The 25,897-nt window shown below is 42.8% G+C and overlaps 1 protein-coding gene across 3 annotated transcripts; it reads right to left on the reverse strand.

The window, feature by feature from the left end:
* Positions 1–1,643: 1,643 nt before the first annotated feature.
* Positions 1,644–25,897, reverse strand: SMPD4 (sphingomyelin phosphodiesterase 4). Of its 3 annotated transcripts, none has more exons than XM_048514520.1 (19): positions 25,653–25,897; positions 25,417–25,503; positions 24,732–24,874; positions 24,547–24,622; positions 23,156–23,264; positions 22,331–22,383; positions 20,339–20,487; positions 19,430–19,562; positions 18,491–18,562; positions 14,581–14,670; positions 11,092–11,237; positions 9,475–9,565; positions 7,044–7,144; positions 6,265–6,428; positions 5,636–5,841; positions 4,422–4,652; positions 3,564–3,695; positions 3,028–3,156; positions 1,644–2,155 (listed from the first exon to the last, which is right to left on the reverse strand). In XM_048514520.1, exons 1-19 carry the CDS (start codon positions 25,725–25,727, stop codon positions 1,829–1,831), a joined length of 2,514 nt encoding a protein of 837 aa, XP_048370477.1. In that variant the 5' UTR covers positions 25,728–25,897; the 3' UTR covers positions 1,644–1,828. The 3 variants fall into 3 exon arrangements, with proteins under 3 accessions (XP_048370477.1, XP_048370479.1, XP_048370478.1); XM_048514522.1 differs by having other exon boundaries at positions 25,603–25,728; XM_048514521.1 differs by lacking the exon at positions 14,581–14,670.

The raw sequence follows: 25,897 nt of genomic DNA on the forward strand, positions 1-25,897 counted from the left end.
GGAGTTTGGATTTATACCCCACCTTTCTCTTCTCTACAGAGTCTCAAGGTGTCTTATAAACTCCTTTCCATATTCTTCCCATAAGAAACACCTTGTAATATAGGTGGGGCTGGGAGAGTTCTGAGAAAACTGTGACTAGTCCATGGTCTTGAAGATCCTGGATGCCAGTTGGATGCATCCTCTGAAAACTGTAAGGTTGGTGTCAGGCTTGCTATGAAGGCCATCTTTTAGCCCCTCCTGATATTTATGAGGTGGGGGGAGTTTTAGCAGCTGCTGCATTTGACTGCTATTTCTTACTCAACAGTAGAAAGGGTGATACATTTTCTACTGCCCCCTTGAGGAAAATCCTCTAGAGTTCCTTTGAGGTTGATACTGTGAAGACCTCTGTATGAAAGAGCCCTCCTGAAAGCTCACATCCTTCCTTGCTGGAGTTCTAGTTCAGTGTGGTGGGCACAGCTACAAAATGGCTAACATACAATGATTGCCGCATGAAGCAGCACCAGCCGCAAAAAGGCTGCTGCAGCTTACTTTCAGCCACACAGTAAAGATCCTTGTGCTGTGGTAGCTGCTGCCGCCAAAGCAGTGTTCTGGAAAATTTGCACAGCCAACCAGAAGCCTTGCTGGGCAAAAGCTTTATCTGACCCTGTCCACTTTGTAAAAACACTTGATGGGCACCATTCTTTGGGACCCCTGGTCCAGGGCCTATTCAGAATTTAACAAAATGCTGGCTGGCTTGTACTTGGAAGACAGATTCCTTCCCTGAGTAAGGATCAAATCAGCTGTTTTTTTAAAGTGTTGCTCCTGCTTGCTGCCCAGATACCAGCTCTTCCCCATCAATGATAATTCCAAGAAGGGGGTATGGATATGATTCTATTGACCTACACTGACATCCTCAGGAAAGGCTGCATATGTCTCTTACTGGGTCTGGTACTATCTTGGTAGTAGTGACTGCATTGGGCTGGTGTAGAGCAAGAATGGATGATAACCTAAGAACGAACACTCAAGGAAGAGAAGTGCCCTGCATCTGAATCAACAGTGCTTTTTCTTACCCATTCACCAGCAAATTTTGGTAACATTCCTCAACCACACCATGGCACATATTAAGTCTTTCAGCTGCAACTTATAAAGGTTCTGGGGCTACTCTGCTTGACAGAATGCTAGTATGGATGGACTAGTCAGTATGTTAGGGGCGGTGAGTAGGAAAGTATCAGGCCTGGACTCACATGCCCCAAAGACATAACGTATGGCATGAGATTCTGACAAGCTCAGAGTGAAATGTCAGCCTCTCCTGATTAAGCTTCCCAGCCCACTGAGCCTAAAAAGAATAGAGTGTATTGGTTGCAACCTGCATACTCTTTCCATACTCCTTTCCATCTTGCTTAATCATACATTCTTATTTTTAACGCAAGTGCAGGCTTGCAATGAAAGGGCCAACTCCACTGAGAATATTTCCTCTACAAACCGTTTAAGTTACTGAGAACTGTGCTAAAGCACCCCATCATTGTCATAGTAAGCTACCATTTAGCCTGCTCCCGAGAATTTCTCTCATTGTTTTGCTGAACTAGTTGTCGTTTTACAGAGATGAAGCTATAACTCTTTCTCCCAACCACCATTCTAAAGAGAATAATACACAATGGCCTGTATTTTTAATTTAAAAAGTTTATCAAAACAACAAACTGTACAACTTTGAAATTCATGTAGGTACAGCCTTCTGATTTCAAGTGTTTTACTTGATTGAAAATACCGCAAATTCTAAAAGTTGGTAAAGCAGAGTCCACTCTTGTTGGTTTATCCATGGTGCAGGGGGGAAAAGAAATTTCGCAAAACATCAAGATGGATGAGGATTCCTTTTTTCAGTGAAGTAAGTCATCACAACTGCATAAAAAAGATATCCAGTAAAAAGTAGAACAGTACAGGTCATTGGACTAATGCAGAACCACGAGGCAATAAAGTATGTCAGAAGCAAGGAAAGCAGAGTCCTGTAGCTCGCCAGAAACCTCAGGCTCACTCTTGGCTGTCGAATCTGTTCTAGCTTCTGCTTGCTCAGGGGGCTGCATCTGGCCTTCTCTGCTAGGCAGGGTGTGCAAAGATGATAGCGGCAAAAGCCGCCAAGAAAACCTTCCTTAGCACAGAGAGTCTCCATTGAACCTGCAAACTAGAGACATAAATGAGAAAAATGGAAGGTACAGGGACGTTACAAAGAGCAATAATTTCCATCACATTAAGTTAGGAAGTGACAGTGACTTATCCAAGGCACATTAAATGATGAGCAAGGATTTGACCTTGCCCAAGTAAAATGTATTACTAACAGCCCACTCTGTTTGAGAGCCAGCATGGTGTAGTGGTTAAGAACTGCGGACTGTAATTTGGAGAAGCGGGTTTGATTCCTCACTCCTCCACCTGTGCAGTGGTCTCTAAGCTGGTGAACTGTATTTGTCTCCTCACTCCTCCACACAAAGCATATTGGGTGACCTGGGGCCAATCACAGTTCTCTCAGAACTTTCTCAGTCCCATCTACCTCACAAGGTGTCTGTTGTGGGGCTGGGAAGGGAAGGTGATTGCAAGTCGATGTAAGACTCCTTAAAAGGTTGAGAAAAGTGAGGTATAAAAGCCAACTCTTTGATTTATAATGCAGAGTTGTTTTAGTGTCCCATATGAGAAAAAATAAGTTGTTGAGGAAGTTCTAATCAGCCTGTGACAAATTTATGATTAAACAAGATGGAAAGGAGTCTTGAGCCTGAGGGACTCCATTGCCATGCTGGCCTTCTCCCCATCAGACAGGCAAGGCATAAGCAGGAGTAGGTATTATTGGCCTTTATAGACCAATTGTCTGATTAAGTATAAGGCCACTTTATATGATGTTAAAACACTTTTGGGTGTAAAGTATGACCATTCTCAAAACATAAGTTAGATAAACAAGGCAGAAACAACGCAGAAGATGCATTTTTGAATATACATAGTAGGAAACAAGAGAAGCAGCAGAGAACCAGGGAAAAATGAAGATGGGAGGCTTTCCACAGCACTTACTCGTCTGTTGATTGCAGAAGACAGGCGAAACAGCCATCGCACAAGAGTGGTACTTTCATAACTTCTGATGGGCTGGAGCTCAGGATCTCCTTGATACTCCACTGGAAACCTGCGTAGTCCATTGATGATCTAGGAGAAAAAAAGACATAGCCTTGAATACTTTTAGATGGGACAATTTTTAGAATCTCTTAAATATTAGTGCTACGAGTACCAAGCCACAATGGGTTTGTTAGCCCTTAAGATGCCACAAGACTCTGTGACCATGTTACTGGAGCAGACTAATATACTTAATGAATATTAAAGTTCATTCATATTTAAAATGGCTTTTTTCTTTTTTTCCAAGTTAGTCTCACAAGCTTTGTAAACAAATCAGTTACAGTTTTTTCCACAGATCTTCAAAAGGCAACTCTTTAACCCATAAGCACCTTTAAAGAAAGGGAGCAAGGTGTTTCTGCTCTGGTCATATCACCCTGCTCACAAGACTGCTGAAAAATACACTCTTCGCTGCAAGATTAGCCAGTGTGTCATGTCCTTACCTGATACCTGCCAAGCGGCGTCAGAATTAACCCATCTTCACTTTCAATGCAGTCTGGAAGCTGCTTCTTTCCATTCTCATCTTGTGCTGCTCCCCAATTCAGCATCAGTTGGCTCAGCTGAGCTTCATTCAACTGGCATGAGTAAAACAAGAATTCTGTGTAAGTCACTAAGAATAAAAAGGCACAGAAACTATAATGCTATCTATAAGAAATTGACCAGTTTCCAGCCTACCATGTCTACCATATCCCTTCCTATCAGTGTTTCTTAACACTACAACAGTCTCATAGGCTGAAAAAATAAGGATCTACAGATAGGGATAAGGATATCAATGACCACTGGAATCATCGGGCATAAAGGGCAAGTTCGGGTTCCCAAGCACTACCTTTCTGCCTTGTCAGTCTGAAACTTCTCATAGTTCCTTTTTAGAAACAGCCAACTTTCAACCATTTTAGGAGGACTACAGGGCTTCAGACACTAGTGAATCAAGATTCAAAGCATATCCACTTGAAACCAGTTCATTTTTAAAAGGAAGATTCTTCTAAATCCGTGGTGGCGAACCTTTGGCACTCCAGATGTTATGTACAATTCCCATCAGCCCCTTCCAGCATGGCCAATTGGCCATGCTGGCAGGGGCTGATGGGAATTGTAGTCCATAACATCTGGAGTGCCAAAGGTTTGCCACCACTGTTCTAAATGAACCACTACATTCCAAAGTTATGTTTACATTTGGTTTGCAATAGTTATGGATGGGGAAGAAACAATGTGCTCAAAACTGTCATCAACTTATATGCATGTACTTTATGCATTACGTGCTTCAATCCAAATAAAGACTCCTGTGACCAAATTAGTAAGCATACCCGAAATATCTGGCATAAGTATTCCAGAGCCTTTTCCAAGTATTCATCTGTTTTCTTAATGCTGTCTTGTCCAATTTCATCCAAGTCATTGCCTGTGTAGGAGCCATTCAAATCAGATGGGCCAAACCAGAACCAAGAAAGGAAGGACTGGCTAGTGACCTCAGTGGAGTGGTCCGATATGGATTTGGCTGTCTGCTGGGCCTGACTGATTAACTGAGCTAGTCGTAATACCTAAAATAGTACAGCAGAGAATGTAACTTGACAGAGCCTGAAAAATAAGGACATTGTGGGAACAAGAATGCACATCATATGAGAGAAGCAGAATTAAAAACTAAGATATGTAATTCTAGATTTCTCATTTACAAATTATTTAGACTATCCAAAAAAAATCCTAGAACTTTTCCACACAGGTTATTTGCCCCAGGTTTGATGCTGTGGTGCATCTGTGTACCACCCAGAGTTACTCCAGCTTGTCTTTCCCAAACCCAATTTGATGCAAAGTTTTGGGAAAGATCGCAACAAAGCCAGGATAACTGCTGTGTAGGTTAGAATTTTTGGAGTTTCCCAGTGCCTCCCAACAGTAACCATTTCCTGTCCCCATCACAGGAGGTCTTTTTTAAAAAAAAACCTAACTGAATATTATAAATTGGTAGTTCTGTGTGTTTTAAATTGTTAAATTGTAATTTATGCTGTTTATTCTGTTGTTCACTGCCCTGAGTCCTCCGGGAGAGGGCAGCCTATAAATTTTAAAAATAAATAAATGAATGAATAAATGAACATTATAGCCATCTATGTATCAGGTTCCTTGAGCCCCCAATCTTCGTTTTTGTATGGTCGTAGCTTCTTTCATGGCTGAGATATAAGTGGAAAAGCATACCTCTGCAATGAAAGGGGTCAGAGACGAATTTAAACATTTTAAACCTGGGAATTCAGCAAACCTGATACACAGATGGCTGTAATGATAGTTTGGAGGATCTCTGTCAAGGGTCTGGGATAGGGAAACAATGGTGAAACCTACCATGGGGAAGTTCCATGTCCACTGCAGCAGCAACAAGGAACCTACACAAGTCTGTCTGGAAAAAATCCTACAGGAAAGATTCCTTTTGCCAAGACTATCAGGAATCACATTTACTTTCACACAATTAATTTGCTAAGGATCACTGCCATATTTCTATTCACCGTTACAATTTCATAACAAACAGGGAGCTGCTTACAAGATTCCTGACTTCTGGTCCAAACATCTGCTTGTACTGGAAGTCTTGCCCTTCCAAACTGTAAACATGACTCTTCACTTTAAATGAAACATCTGTGGTGGTTGGCGTTCGGGATGACAGAAAGCTCCCTCCAAAAGAGGGGCTTACAAAGAGACGGTGTTGGCGTGGAGGAACAACAAGGTCTGTTTCCAGAAACAGCTGCTCTCCTGCAAAGCAAGAAGTGAAACAGCAACATGATCACCTTTATGTTACGGAGGGCTATGACTGTTGCAAGTTAAGAGGTTCATATCCATATCCAAAAAGAAAGAGCCTTTCAGGCTACTTATTGAGTATTGCAGCTGCAAACAAAAGGCAGAGACTTCAGCCAACATAATGCAGTGGATACAACACTGCGTTTTGAGATGGGAGCTTGTGCTTCAAAATCCAGCTCACCAGAAAGTCTTATGGAAGAAGCATTTAAACTGTGAGCCTTTGAGATACAGTAAGAAAGAAATTTAGACCAGTTACCAAACTAACTAGATAACTGAACTTCCCACAGCCCTATTAGTGGCGTCTCTGATTTCTCTGTTGCAGCAACATTAGAATAATGGAGCATATGCCATGAGGAAGATTTCTGGCATATTTTTTACCTTTCTGGATCATTTCAGCAAGGTTGGGCTGAGCAAAGACCTTGGCTACTCTGAACACCATGAGAGCATTCTTGGGACTGACCAAATCTGTGCGAAGAGCTCGATTCAAGAAGCCAACAAAGAGCTTGGTATACATCAGCAGGTTCTCCTGAACAAAGGGAGTCCTTGAAAATAGAGGAAAAGAGCAATTTGGAGAATATAATGGCCATGTCACACATTCAGCAAGACAAAACACTCTCCTCTTCGTGACAGGCTGATCTTTGGGATTCATTCCAGAACCGCTGATAAACATGTGATGAAGCCTCCCCAACTATAAACAGAGAACTGAGATAAAACTCAGTAAGAAATCATAATTGCTGTGCCAACTCCAGGAGTAGGTAGTTCAAAGCAGAAAGAGAATTGAAGAGTTTGGAAGAACGGCTAAGATTCCAAAGAACAATTAGCAGAATTGTCCCACTAATTCCCCATCCTTGCATTTTCAAGCCTAAAGAGAGGTTTATCTAGTTGCTGGCGCTGTCTTTATCACGTGGGCACCGCATGGAATCTCTGAGTCATTCAAACTTTTGGTGCTTGATTTTTTTTTCTGTCAGTTTAGTTACTACAGTAGCATAGTTTCCACAGCTTTTATTCTGGGGTTGCTGTCTTAAAAAGCAGTTTGCAATGCTATTTTAATTGTGGCTGCTATTTTATGCATTTATTTTTAAATTATTTTATTTTGAGCCAATTTTGATTTCCACTGACAAAAATGCAGCATGTAATTTTTCAAAAAGATACTATACCATTTCTCTGACACTCTGCGAGGCTGAGAATCCATACTCAGAAGAGGTTTCTCAGGAACATATCTCCAAGGCTGCAAATAGCTTAACCACATCTCCAGAACCTGAATAAAAAGTAACACAAGAGTTACCTGTAGATCATCAAATGGATTTCTGTGCAGACACATATTGCGCAGGCCTGCCATGGAAAGATTTTCAAGCGTTTTGTTTGCTCTGCAGGTGCAGCTTTACAAACAGGCAAGTTTTGCCAATAGCCATTCGGGGCAATATAAATGATCTTTTTTCAAAGTTCTGTATTTAATACTGCAGGCAATAATGTGATGATTAAGTATGATTTGCTAAAGCTAAAAGAATCAGCACAATTTTCCCCAGCAGAAACACGATTCTTTCACTTCCACCAGGGAGTGCAAATTTATGCAAAGGGAATGGAGACCACCTTTGTTCTTTATGCTGAACTGAGTATAGTCTATAAGGACTTCATTTCCTTAGCACAGTGGTCCATCCAAGAAATTTCTGATTTTGAATCTGGGTATGTTATGCTGGGCTTGAGAGACAGGAAGACATGCTGTTGATGTACCACCCATCAGATTATCTTTAAAGCCTTGTATAGCTTAGAACCAGCATAAGTGAAGAAGAACCTATTCCCTTACAAACCTACCTGACCAATGCTGGGAAAGTGCTGGAAAGGGCATTTTCCAAGGCCCGGTTTTGGGTATCCCCACCTTCTGAGATTAGATTGGTGGCAACTCAGAAGAGGGGCTTCTTGATCATGGCACTAAAACTCTGGAACTTTCTCCCCAGGGAGACTTGTCTATCCCCTTATCTTGCCTGGTGTTCCCTTAGTGATCCCTCCTCCTTGCCCTATGTTTTGTTATTTTAATGTCACTGTATAAGTGTTTTGTGTTTGATTTTAATAACAGTTTAGCGTTAACAGGTTTTAAATGTATTTTATTATGTATGTTTTTAATCTTTTAGCTGCCTTGGTGGCCCTGATTAGGGAGAAAGGGCAGCGTATAAATGTTATGTCGATTGGAAGGGGCTTTGCACCAAAGACAGAAAGACCTTCCTTATTAACTAATAACTTTTAGCCAGAGGTCAACTGAACAGGGGTGGAAAGAGGCCTGGGGAAACTTTCAGAATTATTTATAGACATAACTAGTACTATACAAGGTAAAGAAAATAATGGATGGCTTCTAAGTCTGGGGTTCCCACAATACATAGGCAATCAACAGTACACATCTTCTCATATGGTCACCAAGCAAAAGGGCTAAGGAGTATGGGAACTGAAAGAAATATTGCTCCAAGCTGCTCTGGGACAATTCACTGATGCAAAGGTGGGATGGAAAAGGCGCCACAATGCCTTTGTGTTTTGTAGCTCCAGAATCTGCGCTGCAATGGACGCTGGTGTTTTTGTTCACAGGAATCTTACAGTCATTCTGAAAGGTGTCACTGTTCCAGCTCTTATAGTTGCAGATGGCACATACCTCATGAGGCAGTGGATAAAGAAACCCTACATAAGACTAAGGAACATGTAGGAAAGGAATTATGCACTCTGTAGGTATTGTAGTTCAGCCTGCCTTTGGTAGGCTCATGGTAGTGCCTTTCAGTATGCCTTACAGTTGTTGAGGAAAATGCCCAGCCAGTTGAAACACTCCGTCAAATAAGACCCGGGCCCTGTGGGAAGGACAGCTTAATCCAGATCCCCAGACTGCTGTAGTGCTCCCCTGCCACCTCCAGAGGGATATCCGGCCTAGGAAAACAGAGACTCCCCCACCACACACACTCTGTTGGAAAGCCCTACATACCCTGTTTCCCCGAAAGTAAGACATCCCCTGAGAATAAGACATAGTCGAGGTTTTGCTGAAGTGCTAAATATAAAGTATCCCCCGAAAGTAAGATGTAGCAAAGTTTTTGTTTGGAAGCATGCCCATCGAACAGAACACCAGAGCATGCAGCTGTGGAGCGGAAAAATAAGACATAGCGCATCTTTGGGAGCAAATATTATCAGACACTGTCTTATTTTCAGGGAAACACGATAGGGCTTAATGGGCTTACACCACCCAGAAGGGTAGTTTAAGTTCAGGACCCGGGCCAGGGCACAACCACTCGCAAACCCCGGGATGGAAGCTGACCAGCGCTGGCTCCATCCATTGAAGCACCTTGCCCCGCCCCCCATGCACACACACACTTTGCTTTTTTCTCTGCTATATGAGGTGCAGCAACTTGATTGCATATTTTTAAGGTAGTATTTCTATGGTTTTTCTGAAATGACCAAACCTTCATCATTCACATCCTGCAGTTCAAATTGCCCTTCAACCACACATTCTCACATTCCCTGGAAAATCATTTACAATCTAGAAATTATCAACCCTCATAATTGTCTCCTAGGTCCAGTGTTGTGAATATGCTACACAACATCAAACAGGATACGTACAGCTCTGAAAGAGGCATCCAGAGGCCAGTGGCCAAAGCAGTGCTGCAGAAAGACATAGAGCTTCTGTTGAACAAACCGGGGAATCACAATCCTGTAAAGACAATCAACAGAGGCCCCATAAGATGAATAACTGCCAGGTAAAGAAAAAGATCTACACTTTTAATGAGGACAGTAAACACTATTATACTTTTTTGCAGTTAAACATGCTGCAGAGAATGTATTTATCCTGCAGATAAGCTTAACAGATACAATTTCTCCTCAAGGAACCATGAAAATCAGAGAGTTGGTTTTGATGAGATTAGCAAATGAATATTTTAAAAAATCTCCAGTTTCACAGCCAACATCCTGACCACTACCAGGAGCCCCCAGGAAAGGTAAAGAGAGAATAGTCATGCATTTGGAATATTTGCATATTCTCCTCATCAGGGAACAACGTTTGGATTCCCTGTGTCCAAGGATGAAACGAGCATGACAGGACCACAGAGAAAAGATGCAAGATTGGATTTGTTTCAAATTCTCCTTTTACAAAATGGATAGAGAGTAGACTTCTGGGAAGGTCGTGGAAAAATGGAAGTTGAATTCTGGTTGCCTTGGGGATGAGGCCTCTCTGCCCCTGAAACCAAGCCTGCTGGAGAAGAGCCACTCATACCTCAATGTGCTATTGAACAAAGAACATTAGACAGAAACTAATGTGCCAATTACACAAATGCTAGAGAAGCAGGAAGAATGAGGCTTTGCCAGTCCACTCCTATATAAGCCAACTGAGGATAGCGACAACCAAAACAGAATAGTTGGCAAAGAGGAGGGAGGGGAGGTGGGGCCAAAAATTGCACTGCACTTGTCCATGGAAATTCCCCAAGGGATCCAACCCACAAACTACAATCTTTCCAGCAGCAGAGATCACCTGGTGGACAACAAAGGCACATGGGCAAAGAGACTTGGGCAAGAGAGTTTCCTAGTCCCTTGCTAAAGGCGTAGCATTTGCTGCTTTTCAGAATCCGTGAATCAGGCAACTGTGCCAGACGAATGTTCAGAACGTGCAGTTAACAAACAGAAGATCTGTAATACAAGGGGGTTAACACTACTCTGGCAACAAAGATGGTCCCTGGCAGTGTATTATAACATTCCTAGTGGACAAGATCTTACCACTCTGTGTGCAGAAGGTGCCTTTTCTTGGATTTTTGACCCTCAAGAAAAACCATTACTGGGTCTTGCAGGGTTTCCACAGAGGAACAGCCATACCAGCTGAACGGCTGAAGTGAGAAAAGGACAAGGAGCTGAAATCACTCCTCCTCCCTCTTCAACAAGTGCAGATTCAGAGGAGGGATTAATTTCCTCCCTTGTCCCTCCTCACTTCGGCATATCGATCCTTACAGTTGTTCCTCTACATAGATCCTATGACTCCACAACTGATGTTTCTGTCAGTTGGAAAGAACTGAAGCAAAATTTTTTTAAAAAACCATGGGAAATATGCCTTCCACATTCAAACTGCAGGATACTGCCCAGTGTGTTCAGAAACATTTCCGTTGGAATTCACCCAGTTTTATCATTAAAAAATGCCTTGCACATTGGGGTTTTAACTCACATCATTTATGTTCTAAGTCAGAACCAACCTACCTCTTGAATTCTGCCAGAGGGCTGGCTGTGTGCGAATGGGCTGAAGGAGAAACCGGCTCTGGCTTCAGGCTGTTGCTGAAAGCATGCAGGTGCTTCACAAGCAACCGGATCACCAGCACATGCTCTTCAGTGGGTTTAAACGACTCCTGGATTGAAAGCACGAGGAGGAGAATGAAAGAAGTCATCTCCCAGTCACGAAGGGAGACCAGTACAGAGATAGCTACAGGGGCAAAAGCTTAAGCAAAGAGACTCTTCAGGTTAATTCCTGACTGGCCAGTGTCAGTCAAAAGCAGAAAGTCTTCATTCTCATCCTGAGCACAGGAAAATATAGAACAGTTTCTTTACAGCAGTGGTAAGGAGAAGAAGAAATAGTTCTAGTAGAGCTTTGACAAGTTGCCATCATGGGCTGTCAAAAGAATTGACCAACTATATTTTCTCTCTCAGGACACAGCAGCCAGATTTGCTCAACAGACCCTGTGGTCAAAGGGATTGCAGAATATGTAAGTGGAACATGACCTTCGTGAATCAAACCTTCTATCAGGCATGCTCTTACTTAGAACCAAAAGGTCTGAAACTGATGGATTCCTTGGGTCTGCAGCTTTCAGAGCCATGGAGCTCACAACAGGTACTGGGAGTCTACTCTGGTCTCCACTGTTTCAATCAGCAAACCCAGCCAGGTAGCCATCAGCCAAGTCAGACAGACAAAAATAAATGCTGCAACAAGCTCTCTGTGCAACGTGCGAACATTCTATCTTCTACAGTTAGGCAATTATGAAAACCTGCAGAATTTCCTATTTTGGATTTAATTTTTGGCCCTGGCCCCAAACCTGGTGTAACGCTGTTCAGTGAGACCTGGCCCTGTAGGTTCTGATGCACGGCCTGTAAGATGAAGCTATTCCACCAGATATATGGTTGCGGCAGCTACGGTTTCCACCATTTTGGCCTCCCTCTTTCCCTTCTTCTATATAGTGATAGTTAAAGGATTGTCTATTTCAGTCCCCATCAGAATTTTAAACTATGTATTTTAAACATACTTTATATTTCTTTAATAACAAAGGTTGGAAGCTGCCCTGAGCCCACCAGGGGAAGAGCAGCATATAAATCGAATTACATAAACAAATAAAATAATCATTTATTGTGGATTCGACCACGGGGATCTCAGAATTGGAAGAACTTTTTGTGTGGGGATGGGGGTTGAAATAGGACTTGGGATTCACAGGATACTAGTAAACAGTACTTCCAAGTGGGAGATCTGTAAACAGGGAGGAATGTAAATTAGGTTAAAAGAGATCTGCCGCAGTACAGCAGGTGGGTTTTTTTAGTAACTAGTAAAGATGTAAACTTTGAGAATATCCTTCCTAGAACAGGGGGGCGGGGGGGGGGGGGGGAGATGTCTTGCTGATCTTTAAAATACAGAAAAGGATCAGCTGGATTTAACCAAGTGCTGCAGCAGGGGCTTGGGAACTTCACCAAGGTTTTTACAGTTTTCTAAAACCTGAGCAGCAGAGATTCCTACAGCTTATAACAGCACACTAGGGTTGTGAATGTGGAACAGGGTGAATACTGCAAAGGAGCTGTTGCACACCCTTGGGAGGGATGGTAGACAGGTGTGACTTGTGCTCTTTTTGTGGTTGGGATTCTTGGCCTTCCCTGTAAACTACTGAATAACTCACTTGTTTGAGACACATATTCAGCTTTACTAAATTCTTTCTTAAGTTATGCAGGAACTTAATTTATTTTTCTTCCCTGCTTGGGACAAACAAGCCCCTTTCACAGAAAACTCTCGTTTGCATCCTAAAGATGACTTTCTTAGTGGTGGTGTTTTACTTTTGAAATGCTCTCCTCTTTGAAGCTCACATAGCTCTTTACCTTGCTTTCCTGTAGATGCCAGACCAAAATATCTGTATTTATTCAACAGTTCATCTGAGGGGCACCATCTTTTTAAAGGTGTTCTGTAGCCTGCATCTAGTTTCAAGATGGTTTCATGAATATCATTTCAGGTTACTCAATATTTGGTTCGTGCTGTTTTTGTTGTTTTCATTGTGAGTTGTCAGCAGATCTCTGGTGAGGAGGCATATAACGGGTGGAGAGTGTTCTGTTTTGGGGCAATGGTTGAGGCCAAGATGTCAAACACCACACTCAACCTGTAGGCAAGTAATATCTTTACTTTTAAAGGCCTGTCAGCAGAAACCTGCTGTTTTCTTTTATTTTGAAGACAGCCAAGATTTCATGAATGAACTGTACACAGGCAATCATTATGAAATGAAGACTCATGGAGGAACAGCTGCAGGGATACAGCAAACCCAAAAGAAATGATTAGGCAGGCACATTTTTTTGCACAATCTGCAAATGTACAACCACACAGGAATCACTTCAAGCTCCTCACAGATTTCCTTTCCCTGGGAGCAATTACTAGAAGTCTCTTTCCTTGAGGCAAGAGATGTGCCACCATCAATTCCCTATTCCAAACGAAACATTTTAAACAGCAGCAGCACAAATATATAAACTTACTAGCAAACACCTGAGGTAATGGGGTGTTGTAAGCCTCTTCCCTTATAAACAAGTATAAAGTAGGCCCACTGCTCTTTGTAACCAACACTAATTCTCTCTTAGCACCCCAAATTCTGGACAGTTGTCAACAGATACATTTCAGGGGTTTTGGTTGTTGAGCTGTCAGGATTGTATGGTCAAATAAGTAACCTTTGATTTTATTCAACTCAACAGCTAGGAACAGAAATATCACCCTGTCAAGGACTGAAGGGTCTTATGGAGTTTTATGGAGTTGGGGGGGAGGGAGAATCAGGAGGATTAGAGGCTGTCTTGCAACTACATTATGTATTATTCTACCCCACTCCAGTTTCAGGGTTGAAGAGCACAACAGTTCATTGCTCCCCTGGGGGAGGTGAGTGACCAGGAGTAAGCCTGTATAATGAACACTAAGACAGGAGAGATTACCAAGTTAAATCTCACCCCTAAGGAAAGTACCACACTCAGAGGTATCTGAAGGTACAGACCTGGCTTTTGCTTTCTAGATTCTTGTGCTCTCTGAGCAGGAAGATGGAAATTCAGGTACTTAAATCAACCAACTGGCCTCACTAAGTAAAAAGCAAATGTCATTAGTGTCCAGATCATTACTGACCCATGGGCTAACATCACATCACAGCATTTATTAGGCAGACTGTGTTTATGGGGTGGTTTGCCATTGCCTTTCCCAGTTATCTACGCTTTACGCACAGAAAGCTGGGTGCTCATTTTATGGACCTCAGGAGGATGGAAGGCTGTGTCAACCCTGAGCTGGCTACCTGAAACCGACTTCTGTTGGGACTGAACTCAGGTTATGAACAGAGCTTTGGCTGCAGTACTGCAGCTTATCACTCTGCATCATGGGGCCACTAGGTTAAACTTTTCCCCACTTATGCCTACTCCACACTTTGCAGACTGTATGAAGAAACCAGGGGGTTAAAAAATTAAAAGAAAAGATGGAAATACTTGATATGTATGGAGGGCCTGGTAGCTGGATTGGGCAGGACTACTGTGGTGAATACTGGACATACTGAGCCTGTAGTGCAGAACTTCCAGCTGAGAGACAACAAGAGGAAAAGAGAGGGGGAAGAGGAGAAAACGAAAAATGGAAAGAAAAAGGAAAACAGCAGTGAGAATGAGCCCAGAAAGAAGGGATGGAGAGAAAAAAACAAAACAGAAGAGTCACAAATACAACTGATGACAACAATATTTCACAACAGCAGCAGCTGTGGCCAAGCACCTGCTTCTCCACAATCAGAAAACCTACTCTCAGGGCTCAAAACGGCACAAATAAAACTCTGCCCATTCTGTGTACAAAATCTTAAAACGAAAGACTTTTTTAGTAGCCTTGAGCAACTTGTGGAATTTGGATACTTTTCAGGGAACCAGCAGAGCAAGCTAATAAAGGCAGGTCTTGGAAAACAACTTGTGACTGTTCACGCTATGGGCCAAGAGATGTTCCCCAGCATCCACTGCAAGACATCCTGGATGTGCATCTCCAATTGCACTGAAATAACTTGGACTGGCTCAGACTTTGGAAAGGGTAAAGCATAAGCAAATGCAAGGAAATTCTCCACTTCACCCACCTATACGGAATGAAAAAGATGAAGTACACCACTGACACATATGCAGCGACCTCATAAGTGCTGCTGTACAAAGCCTTGTCAAAAGGAAGTATGTGTAGGTTTTTTTCCCTCGTGCACTGTAGCACACAGCCTGTACAAGTTTGATTTTTACAATGTTCATGAACATCATCATGGAAAACTAAATTCACAAACTGAAACCCCCAGCGCTGAAAAGTTACTTGGCACTGGTGAAGGTTAAAGAGCATACTTCCACTGCAACACAAAGAAAGCCTGCACATAAAGGGGTACATCCCTGAGAATCTCCCCCCTCCCCAACCTTCATTTGGGGAAACCAAATCTAGAAGGATGAACCACATGCCTGTTTTTCTTCCTGGACCTCTAGTCATGGACTTTTTACTTGTGAACATAGGACAAGTAAATGTGGATGTAAAATCTCTTACAAAGTAAATATGTGTGATGCAAGCAATACAAAAGCAGATTCTACACACCTAACCAGTCCCTTCACACACACACTGAGAACAGCTGGGAACAAGAACAGAATAGCAAGCAAGCACAATGAATGGGGAGACAGGCTGTCATGTTTGTTGTAACCAATCACTACAAATTAAGCACATACATCATAAATGCGCATATTAGAGACATTATGAAAAATAAAAGAATTGTAAGTGTAAGATCTTCAGGACAGGAAGTAGGTTTTTAAAAGCCACTTTTCTATACTCACAATAAATAAAAGTCATTTAAAGGACATGTTTAACAGAGATAATAGGAAACCAATCTGAGCATTTGTAAGCTAAGAACAGCCAGCTGGCAATCCACAAATAATGTTCTTTGGAGCAATCATGAAATAAGCAATATCTTTAATTGTACGGGAGCTAAGCATAAGCGGAACTCCAATCTGTGATTCTCTAAAAAGATACATCAAACTATAGTGTTTAAATGTTTGCCTTAGTAAGGAAAGTGTCAATTCATAAAAATATGCATTTGAGATATTGTGTAAGAAATAGGTGGTTTTCATGATTTCCTGACATAAGGAACTTAGTACTCTATTGACTTTGCAGCTTGACTATAAAGAAGTTTCCAATGGAAAGACCATAATCCGTTAAACAGATCTCACATTTTTTGAGCTAACTGCTCAATCCAATTTCCATTCTGGTCACAGTACAGAAACCCATTTCTACTTATGGGGGGGGGGGGGATGTTTCCTTGTTGGTTCTCCTGGTCCTCTCAATTACTGATATCCTCCTGGGTCACCTGGATGATATGGGCCTATACTATGGTGGTTTACTTTTTTTGGAAGATCTCTCCAGAAGGTGTTGATGGGGGAGCTTTCTTTAATCCTTTGACCTCAAGGTTTCATCTTATTCCCCATGCTTAAAGGTAAAATGAAACCTCTGGGCAAAACTGTCTGGAGATTTGGAGCATTGTGTCATTGACAGGCAGAAGATACAACTCTCTTACACACTGCACCCAGAGAAGCAATGGAAATACTAAACCACTCCTTGGAAGTCATGAAGGACGTATGTAAACTGACATCCAGACAAAATGGACATGCTGTGGGGCTGGTAATAAGACAGATGCATACAACCCCTGGAGGGGTGGGTACAAATAGTTTAGGAGTGTTCCTTGCTATTCATGGAGAGGCAGATGGCAGAAGTTACTAGGACCACCTTTTTTCAGCTAAGGTTGGTTCACCAACCACATCTGTTCCTGCAGAAAGCTAACTTGGACATAGTCACGCATTCATAAGAACATAAGAACAAGCCAGCTGGATCAGACCAGAGTCCATCTAGTCCAGCTCTCTGCTACTCACAGTGGCCCACCAGGTGCCTTTGGGAGCTCACATGCAGGATGTGAAAGCAATGGCCTTCCTTAGCACCACACACATTACTCTAGTGCAACATGTTCTATGCGGGGCTGCCCATGAAAATGGATTGGAAGCTTCAGCAAGCTCAGAATTGAGTAGCCAAAGTCCTTAATGGATCTAACTGATTCCTCCTAACACACACTGTTGCAGTGCCTCATCCTTTGTTCATAAGGCCCCCAGAAAGTTTTTAGAACAAGCAGCAGGTTGCTTAGAGAAGGAGGAGATGGGGGAGGGGGTGGAATCATTCCACTACTTCCTTCCATGAATTCTCTGCTGGATCAAATCCACTGTATGATGCAAAGCTGTGAGGTATGCAAGATTTTCCCTCTTTACAAGTAATCCAAAAAAGTTCCTGAGATCTCTCCAGGTGTTGCACCAGCTACAAGGCTGACGGTGGAATTAAGACTCCTTGTGCTAAGTCCTTGTGTTAAGTTAACCAAGAAGCAAAACTCTAACACTGAAAAAACTATTTGAACCTCAAACTATTTTCACTGGTCAACTCAGGGAAAAATCAGATATTTTGCGAATGTTGGTCTTATTACTGAGTGCGTCAATACCTCAGATTTGTGCTGCATTAATAACTACAATTTCCCTTGCCCCATTCCAAACGCTAACCTGATCTCATCAGATCTCAGAAGTTAAGTAGGGTCGATTGTAGCAAGTATTTGCGTGGAAGACCTCCAAGGAACATCAGGGTCATAACACAGAGGTAGGCATCAGCAAAGTACCTCTGAGTGTCTGTTGCCTTGAAAACTCCACTAGGGATCACCAGAAGGTAGATGTGACTTGATAGCAAAGCAAACAAACAAACAGCAAAGTTGCCAGATCCAGTCATTCCTATAAATGGCCGTGTTTCATATGTGGATACTTTTGCATATACAAAATAGCTCTTTCCCCTGAGAAAGGGAATCCTCTGAATACACCACAAAAACATTACCTTCAATGAAGCATGCAGAGGCGAGACTGGCTCCCATTCCACAAAGTGCAACATCTCTACAGGCAGGCTTTCATTTTACAACCAGTTAACAAGACTGAGAAAGTCCAGTCTTTGTAAAATAACTGAAAAACTAGACGTTTTTGAAAAGCTTCAATAGAACCTAGCAAATATATGAGTATATTGCTTTAATATAGCAAAGCTGATAAACTTACCAACCAATAGCCCACTATATGGGAAACTCTTTCAGTCAGCTGCACTAAGACAAGTCCGCTTGATCCAGATATTAGGACCCTACAGAGACTGAGATACTTGTGTGTTTCAGGGAGTGCCGTCAACGTGCAGAAGTCCTGCCATTCAATGAAACTAGTTGTCTACTGTGCCTCTCACCCACAATGTACATCATAAAGTTGGAAGCAGAATTTCTTTGCCACTTCGAAGTATGAAGCCAGTAAGCAGAGGACACTCAAATATGAAGCACACCCCTATTACCTTGATGTGAGGAGACTGCATTTTCTGATACATGTCCAGGGAGTAATGATGAAGCCACATTTCAACAAAGATCTGGGAAGAGAAATACTTTCATCAGCTGGCTGAACTGATAGCAAAGACCCAGGCCCAAATAGTCATCGCTGCCTTTGGAGCAATCACTGTTCTGGGGCTGGATTAAGCTTTGTGGGTGCACTGCTGAACCAAAGTCATGTTCCACAGATTAGATTCCTTAACTAAAACTGCAAAGACTGGGTATGGAAGCAGAGGTCATGCAGATCAGGGACATCTGTAAAATAAGAAATATTATTTTCTAATGTAAACACATTATAAACAAAATGTGAACAAAGCTAGGCCTTGCCTTTTACAGTGTTTGGAAGATTTGGAGTAGTGCCTGATATGGTAGAGAAAGGTACACTAGAACAAGTTTAGTACGGGAAGCACAGAGGAAGACATGGCATTACACCATATGCTGAAGTTCCACAACCCCTTTTAATTTCAGGGAGGGGCTATGTAGTGGTACAACATCTGCTTTGCATGCAAGTTATATGTTCAATCCCTAGCAACTCCAGTTAAAAGTACTAGGTTGTAAATTACATGGAAGCCCTCTACCCAAGATCCCAGACGGCTGCTGCTATCCAGAATGGAACTCACTGACCTTGAAAGATCAGTCAGTATAAGACACATTCTATGTTCATGTGTATGTTCCTGAGCCACTCGCAACAAATTAATTTGCATGCTTTCAAGTTTTGCTATGTGTCTGAATACTGGAATTTAAAGGCATGTTTTCTCAAGCTGTCTATATCCACAACTGCCTTGGTATAATGCCATTATGAACACCTAGCGTTCCAAAGATAGTTCCTGCTCTGCAAAGCCTGATAAAATCCCAGAACAGTTCATGAGTCAAATTACAATGGCAGACCCACATGAAGCAAGACCCACCTGAAGCAAAGTTTCTGATCTCCAGATCTCTTGGGAAGCAGGGTCTGCATTCACTGAAGGCTGATGAGCAATATGCCTTTTCAGAAGACTAGTGGGATGCATCCCATAGGAGGTGAAAGGCACTGCAGGAGATCTTGAAAGAGAGACAGAAATTAAGTATGAAAAGATCTCTGAAAGATTAATCAAAGTGATATTACTGTCATAGCTTGTAAATTCAAAGCACTGCAAGGACAAACAGGATCCTGCATCTAGTTCACTATTGTAAACCCAAAGGCAGAAGGCCCAGAGCAAGAAGCAGTATGCCTATAAATTGTATAATAACTCAGAAACTTCACTTATTTCTTAAACCAAGATTTGTTTTGCTTAAGCAAATGCCTGAATTATTGTAGAATAACCAACCAACAGTAAAAGCTAGGGAAAGATACTTGTATAGTACAGCTCTTTTTGACTTATCATGTTCTTCCCTATCTTGTATTGGGAAAAACTGGTGGGGGTCATATTCATGTCATCTTGCTGTCACTTGCTATTCTACCACCCACCATCCTGTCTACAGTAGTTAGGAAAGGAGAAGTCATTAAAAGCATTTGCAACATCACAAAACAGCTCAGAAAGACACAAAAGCCCCATGATCAAAATCTAGTAGATATTGGATCTCTGAACTGCTTTCAAAAGATTTCACAGATCATAGTTTTCCAGAAAACAATACTTATTAAAAATAAATTTTAACCACTGTTAGTCAAGGCTAATTTCGCACAGAAAACTAGCAAATTTCAACCCTAGATTTTGGCTTTCCAATTAATTTCTTAGCCTATTTCTCATGGAGCAACTGTATTTACTATATGATCCACGCAGAAATCAACTGCGGATGTCATTGTCCTGCAGCTTGCAGCTGCACTATAAAATACTCACCTTGGAGCAGGTGATGGGACACCCCCAGGATCAGAGGAAGGAGGTGGAAGGACACTTCCTTCTGTAGGCAGGAACCACTTCAAGTACCTGTCCACCAGAACAAAGTAAGCACTGTTTGAAGTGCTTACATGACAGGTTGTGGGGATGTTCTAGAACATACACAGAATATCCAGAGCTGAATTACACCAACTCAATTCCACAACTAGTTCTCTTGCTATAATTCATTACATTATTTGCTACATGTTGATCTTAAAACCCGAGACACACAGTTTGCTTTCTACCACCGAGTTAGTAAAATAATACCTGCTGGGTGAGCAGATAATCAAAAGTTACATGCTTACAATATCAAATTAGGTAAAATATAATTTCCTGGACTGCAGATGGGGCCTCGCATGATTCAGTGTTCCTCTATATTAAAACATTTGCTGCATATAGAAAATGGCTCACCAGGTAGACAGCTGGGCATCAACCTTTCCCCCCATTACACCACTTTTCTATGTGCACTTTCTTGGGGGAGGGGGGTGTTGTTTCTAATTAGATGGCATTTTATCACATGTCCCTCCTGAGCCTGAAACAGTACAACCTAGACATCCTTCTGCCTCATCAGATATTTTTGAGAACAGAACTAACTGGGAAGGCTTGTTCTCATCAGTAGATGAAAGGCATCCTAGCTGGGTTATGCCACCCATTTGTTCAACAACTGATCTGCCCATCAACAGGCATACAACCTTTCCAGTTACAGCAAGCAATACAGCAGCACCAGCTTTGGCATCGTTCTAATAAAACCCCTCCAAAACATACTTGTGGCAAGTACAACAAAACACTAGAATATATTATGGCAGAGAAAATATTAAAATAGGAAAGGAGGACAGCCCCAGAGTAGTTTTTAAAACCAGAACAGGTTTTCCTAACAGGTCCACAATCAACAAACAACACAGAATCATATTGTGTTGTGTAGCACACTCTCCAACCACTAAAAACAAACTTTCATAGCAAGTTCAATTTTTTGCTCATCTGTGGAAGAAAGTATCTTAGCCAGGATGATAAACACCAGTAACGAAATCCTGACCAGAAACTAGTGAAGTACCTGCCTTCTATGCTACATTTGAACAGGCATGAGTGCCCAATTTGTAGCAGCAGACAAAAGGAAATACTATGACAACTTGGCTGCTTTGCTTATTTCTTTTAGGAGCACTTGCATGCTGAATGCCACTGATGTCACAGCCCCTGTTATGGAAAGTGCTATTATTCCGGTATAAACTGGTATATATGGAACAAGCAAGGAATATGCAGGCCTGCATACATTTAGCTACGGTGGATTCCCGCCCCCCCTTTTTTTTGCCCACTGAGGCTGGATGAAAAGAGACAATCTGTTCTGGAGAAATCAGACTTGTGCTTGGCGTAAAGTAGAATGCTGAAGTCTGATAGCAATATATAACAATCAAATCAAGAATCCGCAGGGTAGGAACAGAATCCTTTAAAAATAAGTGACAGTAGATCACACAGGACTAGAATTTGGAAGGATGTGACCAGTGCAAATGCACTTTCAACTTCCTTTGTGTGGTTCTGCCTGTGGATTAAGTAGCCGTAGAAAGCTGGGTAGGATCTCTCCCAATCACCAATGAACCAGACTTTACACCCCTCTAAAAAACCTTCCTTCCTAAGACAGGATCAGTCTCTCACTCGGTGACACTTCTCGTCATATCCCTCCATGTCCACCATAACAACTGGGGGCAAGAAGTGGTGTCAAGATTTTAAGCAAAATGCTGAAATATTAACACATTTCAGTGCCAAAGACAAGTGGACTGAATTGTTCTAAGCATTTCAATACAGTATTCCCACAACGGCTTTCCACTACTATTTATCACAACTGAATGCCAGCTGCAAGCAAGGTGCCATCTGGAAGAGACACAAGACTGCAGCTCCTTCTCTTTCCATTTCCAGTGTGAACAACATGTGGGGAACCGAAGAGAAAAGATGCACAATATTTACCCGTTGTGTGATAAGGCTTATTGCAAAGTAGAACATACAGTATTCAAATGGATCTGGAGGCACAGTATCAAGGATAAACAGCAACTGAAAATATGGACTTCAGGTAATTCAAGATAATGCTCTACACAATAGTGCCAATGAAAATGGATTTTTTTTTGCTTCTCAGGCTTTTTGGCAGTCTAACTTTTTACAAATTTCCGTTTCAAAGTACTTCATCATAAGGGTAAAGAACTCAGTGCTGCCATGAAGCAAAATCCACAGTTGTAACTCAGAAGTCTAACTCAGGGTGGTTCTGACCACAAACGGAATTCATTGTCTGAAACTGTAACTGGCTAGGAGACTGAAACTTTTACCAGAGCTGTTTATTTAGGACTATAAATTCTTTTTCACTGAAAGATAAAAGTAGAATTGTAAATTAATCCACCTTCTTTGTTCTAGAATGCTCTGCTTGGGTCCTTGTGCCATACAGCTTGTTTCCCACTTGTCTGTAGCCTGCAAGCCACAGACTTTCTATGACATTAGGTCCAATTTAATAACACGTGGTAGCTGCTGGTAGTGCAATTGTGCTTTTTCTATCACTCCCCACATAGATGGTATCACAGGACTCACATAACTAGCTCAATTCATCCAAGAACGTGCCCAGATAATGTAGTGATGGAAACCCACCTCCAGCCCTCACTCACCAGCAAGTCTTGCTGAACCAAGGTCCTCAGCAAAAGGACCCAGAAGAACAGGCAAGCACAGAGGTGAGTCAGATCTTCAGAATTCCATTTTTCTGCTTTGCAAAAAATGTACAAACCATCGTCTACATTGTCCAAAGGATACTAAGGGCCAAGTTTAAACCCAGGCCTCCAGAAGAAGGAAACCGGACTTTGTTATGATATAGAGAACATTCAGGTAAAATCCGCTCTTGTATTGAAACTTTCACTGGGCCCTGAAAAGACAGGTAACATCACCTCCCATAAAGTATCCATTATTAAAACCTTAACACACACACAAACAGTTAAGTCATGCATACATGTATTTAAATTCTAGGTAACATAAAATCAGTAAAAGAATTACCTGAGGACTCATAAGAGCTTATATGGGAAGCAGCAGTGGGGGAAGCTTCCTCTACCAAAAGGGCTGTAATCTTCTCCCACTCTATAGTACAGGGGTCAGCAACCTGCGGCTCTCCAGATGTGTATGGACTACAAATCCCATCAGCCCCTACTAGCATGGCCAATTGGCCATGGTGGCAGAGGCTGATGGGAATTGTAGTCCACGAACATCCGGAGAGCCGCAGGTTGCAGACCCCTGCTATAGAACAACAGCTTGAGTTTGAACTGCCCCTTCCCCATAATTGCACTGGAGGTTGGGAGCTAGGTGCACTATGAGCTATGAAAACAAACATGTGACTATCTTCCAATCCAGTTCCCTCCCAGACCGTCCCATGAATCATAAAAAGTAAGGGAGGGGTCAACCTGTCCCCATACTGGACTGTTCCTCTATAATGCACAAGTTCAGGACTGAATATCTTGCTGTACAACCAGCATAAACCCTCCAATAGAACACAAGAAGAGAATTTTTTAAATCCAGACTCAGGTATTATACTGCAGAGCACCCCCTAAGCCCAAATCCCTTCCCTTTGTTAGGTCCCTTCCCTGTAGCCTACTGGATCCCAGCATACAGTGTTATCACATTTATGCCTTCACACTATTGGAACTTTCCAAAACCTCCATGCAAATATAAGTCCTTAGTTTTATCATTTAGGGCTGTATACCACATAATATTTTTCATGCTTGGGGGCCCTCCATGAACAGGTTACTCCCCCCCAATCCATAGGTAGCTGTTTTGCTACACTACTAATGAGCAGTTTGCAGCATTGGTGGTGGGAAATGTTGTCAAGTCACAGCTGGCTTACAGGGTTTTCAAGGGAAGAGCTGGTTTGCCATTGTGTGCCTCTGGTGGGCTGAGAGAATTCTGAGAGAACTGTGATTGGCCCAAGGCCACCCAATAAGCTTCAGGTGGAGGAGTGGGGAATGAAACCCAGTTCTCCAGATCAGAGTCTGCCGCTTTCAATCACACCATACTGGCAAAATTATCTCAGGAAAGTAATCTGCCAAATGTCTGTACCTAAAGCACACCTACTATAAAAGATGATAAGATTTCCTACTGCATTTATATCCTCCACGAACAAAACTTAAGTGTCCCTCCATTCTTTGCCCAATAGTTACCGGAAGATAAGACACAGGGAAATCATATCTGTACTCTTCAGCTTGGAGCTTGTAAACCAGCTTCATCATTGGGCCACTGCAGAAAAGAAACAGTGAAACAGAAAACAACAACCATCACCCCGGCAATAAAGGAGCATCCAAAAGCAACTCAAGCATTTTATATCACCTATAATGATGAAACTCACCCAGGATCAAGAAAGTCAAGGGCAACATCATACTCAGTAGGGTTTGTTCTTCCTTGTAAACAACGAAGGTTCCAGCCTAGAATTACTCCATCCAAGCTGCCATAGATGCTCTCCACCAACCAGGGGAAGATGGCATGCAGTTCCTTTAAAAAGAGTGTCAAATGAGGAGAAAGGGGGAAAAATCAATGAAGAAATCACTGCTGCTTTTGATGATTTGCAGAGAGTTCCAAACACAGAGCAGCAAACTAGCCCTAGGAAACCCAACTGTTCCCACCCTATCTTCTTCCTATATGCACAACACCAATGAAGGCTCTCCAAAGCAGCAGGGTTGCACTCTAGGAGAGGGCAGCTCTAATGGGGCACAATGCCAGTGGGGCAATCATAGGGGGAGGAGTCTGTGAAGCTGGTCAAGTCACGTGCTATTTGGCTTGCAATTTGAAACACGAAAAGGAGTCAGAGTGCCTCTGGGCCACGGCCACGGGTAGGGGACCGACCCTGGGCATCTACACCCGCAAGCCCACCCAGCCACCTTCATATATGGGGAGATCGCATGCTGGAGTTCCCATTCCAGTTTGTGAAGCACATTCCGAACCCCGCCTCGACCCCACCTCAACGAAGGTTGCAGTTCTGCCCCCCCAGAGGGGGTAAACGCCGCCCCGCCCACCCCACCCCAGCAGCCGCCCACCTTTGCGGGGAACTCCTCGATGACGTTGGTCAGATCGTCGCATCGCCGCTCAAAGGGCTTGTTTAAGCAATCCGCCTTCAAACTGGCCTGTTGGAAAAGTGTCGAAACCCAAATCAGTTTAGGCCAGCCCAAGCCGTCGCAGACCCCACCAGCGAGCCTACGCGCAGCCTGCCTTGTGGCCCTTACCCGGGGTCACCGGGTGAGGAGGCGTCGGCGTGTTCCCGCTTCAGACCTACCAAGAGGTAGCTGGGAGGCGGCAGGTGGGCAGAGGCTGCCTCAGCGTTCCGGCAACGGCCAAACGGCGACGTCATGACAGCGGAGCGAGCGGGGCCTCGCGCCGGACCCCGCGACGAGAGAAAGTGGGTGTGGCCCGGAGGGTGTGGGTGGGGCTTCGCGTCTCGTTTTTGAGCGGGCAAAGATCGTCGCTTGATTCTGCTCCCCGTCGCTCTCGAGAGTTCGGTACACGAGCTGGCGTCACGGT

The sequence above is a fragment of the Sphaerodactylus townsendi genome, linkage group LG13 (assembly GCF_021028975.2).
Source record: "Sphaerodactylus townsendi isolate TG3544 linkage group LG13, MPM_Stown_v2.3, whole genome shotgun sequence".
NCBI lineage: Eukaryota > Metazoa > Chordata > Lepidosauria > Squamata > Sphaerodactylidae > Sphaerodactylus > Sphaerodactylus townsendi.